Consider the following 6,766-nt stretch of genomic DNA (forward strand, 5'->3'; position numbering starts at 1 on the left):
AAATCGGATGTGACGTTCGATACGCATCAGCTTTAGCTTCATCAAAGGTCGTAGCTTTTCGCTGACATTTTTATCCGGATGGGGAAAAAATCCTGATAAACTGTTGGATTTTAGTTGTAAAATTAGTTTGTATGCTGTGCATTTGTCCAGGAGATACGAAGATCTTGGACTCGAGTAATTTTAAATGTTGTTTGATTCGAGTGTGTTTAGGTGAGATTACCGTTGATGTCCGAATAGAGGCGCACAGCAATTTAAAGGGCTTTGAATTTGACTTCGGTAAAAATGAATAAATAAAAATCTCGGGAACAGAAAGCATCGTGGAAACACGTGAGTTGACAATTTAACCTTTGTTTTCAGTAACTTTGCATGTTTCGTTTGGATTCTGTGAAATGTTTAGTAGTTTTGCTGTTTACCTTGAAGAAAGAGTTTGTTTTATTTAAAATTGCGACATGTCCGATGTTAAAATGTTAAATTAAATATTAGTCGTGGATGAGATTTTATCCGATTTGCTGTATTTTTGGCAGCATGAGACCCTCTGCGTTGTGATTATATGCAGCTCTTAATCAGTGGAACGGGTTATTTTTCTTATTTAGATGCTAGGCGTGGTTCCATATAATTAATTTTAGCGTTTTTTTTGTTTGTTTGTTTTGTTTTGTTTTTTTTTTTTAGGTTTCGGGTATTGCTTAAGAGCAGCCTGCTGGTAGTTGGAGATGAAGTCCAGGAGAGTCGGACCTCCAGACGGGGGGTACGGCTGGGTGGTGGTCGCTTCAGCCTTTTTCGCTATGGGTCTCACCGGAGCTGTCCTCAAAAACTTCGGCCACTTCTTCCTGGAGATCCAGAGTCACTTTGGAGTCCTGACCAGCACTACCTCATGGGTTTCTTCCACAACTATAGCTATGTTTCATATAGGAGGTAAGAGTGTGGCTTTCTGTTGACAGTGCAATTCATTTTAAAGCCAGTGTTTTTTTGTTTTGTTTTTTAGTTTCTTTTGTTGTTGTTTGTTTGTTTTTTTAACTAGCTCCAGTAGCCAGTGCACTGACGTTACGGTTTTCTCAGAGAGTGGTGATCATAGTTGGAGGAGTTCTGTGTACTTTGGGGATGTCTCTGGCCTCTCTGGACATCAATCTGCCTTGGCTCTATCTCACTACGGGTGTCCTGCAAGGTAGGCAAGACTTCCTGACTGTATTTTATTACCTGCTGAACTTTTCCAGATAAATTAGATGATTAGAAACTTCACTCATTTGCTTTTTGGAAGACTTCCCATTGCTTCAGTGGTTTAGTTAATAAAAAGCAGAAGTAAAGATATGTAAGAAGGTTTTTTTTCTTTTCAACTGTCATGCAATGTTGCTTCAAGAAGTCACTCCCTGCCTGGTCTTGATCTTTGTATATTTAGTCTCTTATGAGTTCAGTCAGACCTATGAAAGGAAAATATTTCCGTGGGACACTGCAGTTAAAAGCAGCAGACAAAGAAATCATATTATTTAAGGTAATATATGGCTTTACAGCACAAATAAAGTGGTTAAATTACTGACAAAACTACTATATCTCTCACTCAGCCTCATGTTTCGGACCATTATCTTTCAGAAAAATCCTATTTTCAGTTTTCTGACAAAGTTTTTATTTAGCGTTTCAAACAATCCTTGGTTTCATCCACTAACAAGAATTGCTGAACATTTGGAAGAGAAGCAGGCCCACAGCATCACAGATCTCCCACCGTACATGAGATGCTTTTCCACATATTCATCCTTTTAAAGATTTTCAGTTAAAATGAGGTCAAAATGGCAACACTTTTGGTTAGTTTTGAATTTACTTTGCAGATATGTGGTTTCCAAGTAAATTTATCATCCAATATGTCATGCAGAAATTTGATATTATGGACTTTGTCTTAAATCAACACTGTCGATAGTTGTTTTGATTACATTATTTTCTTGGTTATTTCCTTTTCCAAATATTATGAATTTAGTTTTATCTACATTTAATAGAAATGTGTGGTTTTAGTAGAGACCATCTCTGAGTTGTACAGAAGATACCAGCATCATCTGAAGATATCGTGAAGCCTTGCAGGTCTTCCAGCAAACATTTTTCTTCTTCTGCTTCCAGGAACAGGCATCTCATTCTCATGGGTTCCTGCTATCAGCATGGTGAATCACTACTTTTCAAGATGGCGCCCCATTGCCTACGCCATCGCCAGCTCAGGGGAGTGTGTCTTTGCCATCGTTTTCAGCCCGTTATTTAAGTGGCTCATCGAGGTGTACGGCTGGCAGGGCGCGCTGCTCGTCATCGGAGGCCTTCAGTTCAACCTGTGTGTTTGCGGTGCACTCATGAGACCCCTGGAGGCAAATCCAGCTTCACACCTGAACCTCAAAGAGAGCGCAGAGGACAGTGCTGCTGCGCTGCCACCAAAGAAGAAGGCAGTCTTTCAGTGCGGACTGCTGAAGAAACCCGAACTTCTTCTCTACATCCTGTTTGCCATCTTTGCAGCAGCCGGGTTTTTCATCCCGACCCTCTTCCTGGTTCCCTTTGCCAACAGCTTGGGGATCGATAAGTACTGGCCAGCGTTCATCCTGTCGGTCATGGCCGTGGCCGACCTGGCCGGCAGGCTGTCTTGCGGCTGGCTGGCTAACATGAGGCTTCTGAGGAACCTGCAGCTGCTCACCATCGTTACGACGCTCCTGGGGGTCATGCTGCTCCTGCTGCCCGTCAGTCACAACTACTGGTCCGTTCTGGTGTTCGCTGCGCTTTACGGCTTCCTGTTTGGCTGCGTAGTTTCCATTCACGTCACCTCCATCGTGGACGTTGTGAGCTTGGAGGGCTTTGACAGCGGACTGGGGCTCTTCATGCTGTTCAGGAGCATCGGAGGCTTCATTGGTCCGCCTGCTGGAGGTAAGAGTTTTTATAACACCTTGTGTTCACTGGAGCCAAAGCAACAAGATTTGAGGCCTTGATGCTGTCACCAGCAGGTGTTTTTACAGAACTGCCATCAATGCTTTAATCAGGGCTGCAGCTAACGATTGTTTTAGTCATTGATTATTCTAACTGAGCCTGCCGTAATAACCAATTAATCAATTAATTGCATAATAAATTAAAATGACCTCCATGATTTACATTTGATTTATTGTTTTTCTTTTTTCTTTCTTCCTACCAAGAACTGATGTAAAATCTCTTAATTTCATTTAATAATTTATTAATAATTAACAATTGGACATCAAAAAGTGCTTAATATGAGTTTTTGGGGTTTTTTCACAGAATTTGAAGGTAATTTTTTGATCCTAAATTCAAAATTGATAAATAATTAAATGATAAATGATTATAACAACTGTAAAATTTGATTAAAATTGTCTTCTTGAAATCGAAGCAAGAAGTGATTATATTTTGTTACTTATTTCTATTTTAAATATTTAATAAGTTTTGTCTGGTAGAAAACAGCATTTGAATGAGATTAGAATAAAATGTTTAAGATTTTGAAAGCATCTCAGGAGAGTATACTGGTACAAAAATCCCAGTAGGGAATCAAAGTCCCATAATTTTTACTAAAATGTATAGAACTAAAAATAAGACTGAGACTGAGAATTAAATTTCTGACTGGTTATGTGCACATTTCTGGTCTCGTGGTTTCCATTGCTGTCAGAAATAAAAACTCATCTGTGATAATCCTGTGAGGATTATGAACTGAAACTTGCCTCGCATCAAAGAAACGTCAAATGACCTCAAGTTTAAATCACCTGCATGTTTTCTCAGTGAATTCCTCTTCCTGTAAATAGTTTATTCTTTACTTTCTTCAGACTGATGCATCCTGGATGTTGCTGCATTACATGTTTTGGAAAAATGTTGGAGGATTTTAATATTCTACTCAGAGTTTTTGAATTTGACTCAAAGCAACAGCTGCTAAATGAAAGAGAAAAATACTTTTTTTACATTAGAGGTTAAATGGTTAAATAAAAAATCTGCACAATGTGCCAAATTTTTGTATCTGACTTATCAGTTAATCGTCCGAATCGTTAACAGTTTTGTCCTCCTCTGCAGGCTGGTTGGTGGACAAAGTGAACAACTTCAGCGCTGCCTTCTACCTCTCAGGCTTCTGCTTTATTACATCAGCTGTGTTTGTCCTCATGGTCGACCACCTCCTCCAGAGGAGGAAATCTGTGGAGGCCGCCGGCCGTCAGACGATCCACTACGAGGGCGACGGCGAAACGGGTAAAATCGAAGGACTCTTCGTTCCACAAGAATCTGAACTTAAGCCCAGCGTGTGAAGACTGAGCGATGCAGGACGATGTGGCTTGGACTGAGTTAAACAAATATGTGTGACACATGTAATCTCCTCTTCCAGCTTGATTACAGTCAAAACTTTGATTTGGTTGTTTTAAAGCTTTTCTTCTTTTTTCCATGATTGCTGTTTTAGAGAAGAAGACAATATAGGAAATGTTTAGGGATGAAATCCATCACTACGGTATGCTGCTAAATTAGCCTAAACATTGACACTACCACCAACATGTTTTAAACATGATTATACGGGAATGTGCTGTTTTCTTTTTCTCAAGTAAATATGCAGTGAAAAGGTTTTTTTGTATCTGATCTTGAATAAACTGAAGACAGTAATTTACTGAGCAGCAGATTTCCAGTCCTGAGATCCAAATCATTTTTTTTATTCTTACAGGGATGAACTAATGCTGGGCAATTTTCTTTTAATTAAAAAAAAAATAAACATTTTATGCCAAATTTGAAAACTGACTTTAATGTATTTTTCCTTGGAAAATTGCAAATGACAGAAAATGTCTTTAAAATGTGGCTTTTATCATAATAATAGTTTCTGGGAGTTGACCTTTAATTAAAAGTTGAAATAAATAAAAGCTGCAAAACAGAAGCTGGGAATATTTGGGTTGGTTGACATAACTCTGGAAACCAAAAAAGTGCTTTGCTAAAAAAATAAATGAATAAAATCTTCAAAAACAAATAATTCAATTACAATCAGTTTGTCACCAGACCGAAGATAAACTCATAAACATTGACTGTGGAAAGTGTTTCCTATCATTCATTGTCAGTTTTCGCTCTCAGTTATAAGTTTATTATTATTATTATTATTATTAGTGTTACTTTGCTTCATCAAATTCTAAGAGAATCCCACATTTCCCCTCCTGCATCTTGTTCAGTCTTTTTACAACCAAATATTCAGGACAAATGAAAACAGTCACGGGTTCGTCTGTCCCAGAAACAAATGAACTAATTGTTCCTACATAGCGCCAAAATGCTAAAAGTCTGCAGCAGGTAAATATCTGCAAGTTGTTAGCAGAGAATATGTGGTAATTATGAAGGAGAATGGGTTTACTGTAAAATCTCATTTTCAAAAGAAACGTTTGATTATGATGCTAATAAATCCAACTAAAGGATCAAAACCAAAAAGGAAATTATCAGAAAATGATCTTTTAAACTTGCTGGTTCCTGATGACACTAAAACCTTAAAAAAGATGCAAATTATGCATTCAGTGGACTTTCTGCATATAAATGGAAATGAAATGAATTCAGATCCAATTCAGAAATAAATAAATCTGAATAAATTGTTCTACTAGAATAAATTTTTATTTGATCGCTTATAAATTCTTTTGGTAATTTTAGATTTAAAAAATAGTTTATTTCTTTGCTTCAAAGCCCTGTAACCTATTAACTTAAAATAGGTTACATGTGAAATTCTTTTGAGGCGCACGATTTGTTTGATTCCATTTTAGATCTCTTTATATTTTTCAGCAATGTCAAAATGTATTTTTGCTCAATAGGTAGGACAGAGCTACCAGACTGGACAGATGAGGCACTAAAATATTTTTACTTTTTTATTCATTTTTATATTGTTTAGACATTTTTTAAGTCAAAATTGAGGCCTTTTCTTTGATAGCTTCAAAGTCATATGACCTATTGACCTATTGAGTTAATAAGTCCTTGATTTATTGACTCATTTTGGGAATGAGTCAATTCCCAAGTGAGTTAATAGGTTGCATGACTTGGTGTTCAACCTCTTAATTAAATGCAGATATATTAAAAGGTTTAATAGGAGCATGCATCCTGTGTTCTCCTGCTGCTGTCCCGGAGTGGAGAGCCCGACCCAAACAGCCAGCTGAGGCGCCTCTGGGGGGCGCTCACCGCAGAATGAAACCAACACCAGGATGTGGACGTCCTCAGAGCGGTATGTGCAGCTGGTATGTTCAGAGAAAAGTTATGTAATCGGCTCAGTGTGCGGACAGTCGTCTGATAAATTATTTGCTTCCACTTGAAATCTAAAGTAGTTTAAAGCCACAGTATGAACTTACATATTTGCTGGAACTGTCAGTACGGTATGAGACAGATTTGTATAAACAAGAACTCCTCTGCTTTCTCCCAGTGCTAACTAGAAGCAATCAGAGCCAGGAGGTGTGTCTGTCAATCACAATCTCATGTGGCACTGCTCAGCCTCATCCCCTAGCTGAAGCTAGCATAGCCTGTTGTGAATGCAAAGGCTAGTTAGCATAGCCATCAATGACAGCAATTACAGTTTTCCTGAAATGATAAGTTGTTTCTCTCTTCGCACACTGAGCAGTGAGTACATGTGATTGATTGACAGCGCTAAGACCCTCCTCCTGGCTCTGATTGGTTGTTTTTGGTCAGAGTGGTTCGTTTACAGCAACAGTCGCTCAGTTTGAGGTGGAGATTAAGCTTTTCACAGATTATCTGCTTCATACTAAACGATCACAACATGGTAACAGTTTATACTGCAGCTCGATAATCTGAAAGTTTAAACTTT

The 6,766-nt window shown here is 38.2% G+C and overlaps 1 protein-coding gene across 2 annotated transcripts; it reads left to right on the forward strand.

Moving 5' to 3' along the window:
• The first annotated feature begins 40 nt into the window (after positions 1-40).
• Positions 41-4,612, forward strand: zgc:114041 (uncharacterized protein LOC574425 homolog). Of its 2 annotated transcripts, XM_055039517.1 has the most exons (5): positions 41-327; positions 670-912; positions 1,019-1,162; positions 2,101-2,883; positions 4,024-4,612. In XM_055039517.1, exons 2-5 carry the CDS (start codon positions 711-713, stop codon positions 4,248-4,250), a joined length of 1,356 nt encoding a protein of 451 aa, XP_054895492.1. In that variant the 5' UTR covers positions 41-327; positions 670-710; the 3' UTR covers positions 4,251-4,612. The 2 variants fall into 2 exon arrangements, with proteins under 2 accessions (XP_054895492.1, XP_054895493.1); XM_055039518.1 differs by lacking the exon at positions 41-327 and having other exon boundaries at positions 498-912.
• The last annotated feature ends 2,154 nt before the right edge of the window (positions 4,613-6,766 follow it).

This window comes from Poeciliopsis prolifica, unplaced genomic scaffold (genome assembly GCF_027474105.1).
Source record: "Poeciliopsis prolifica strain line A6 unplaced genomic scaffold, Auburn_PproV2 SCAFFOLD014, whole genome shotgun sequence".
Taxonomy (NCBI): domain Eukaryota; kingdom Metazoa; phylum Chordata; class Actinopteri; order Cyprinodontiformes; family Poeciliidae; genus Poeciliopsis; species Poeciliopsis prolifica.

Coding starts and splice junctions, on each gene's coding strand:
- zgc:114041 (XM_055039517.1), top strand. CDS start 711: ATGAAGTCCAGGAGAGTCGGACCTCCAGACGGGGGGTACGGCTGGGTG. Junction 913..1,018: donor AGCTATGTTTCATATAGGAG/GTAAGAGTGTGG, acceptor TTTTTTAACTAG/CTCCAGTAGCCAGTGCACTG. Junction 2,884..4,023: donor CATTGGTCCGCCTGCTGGAG/GTAAGAGTTTTT, acceptor CCTCCTCTGCAG/GCTGGTTGGTGGACAAAGTG.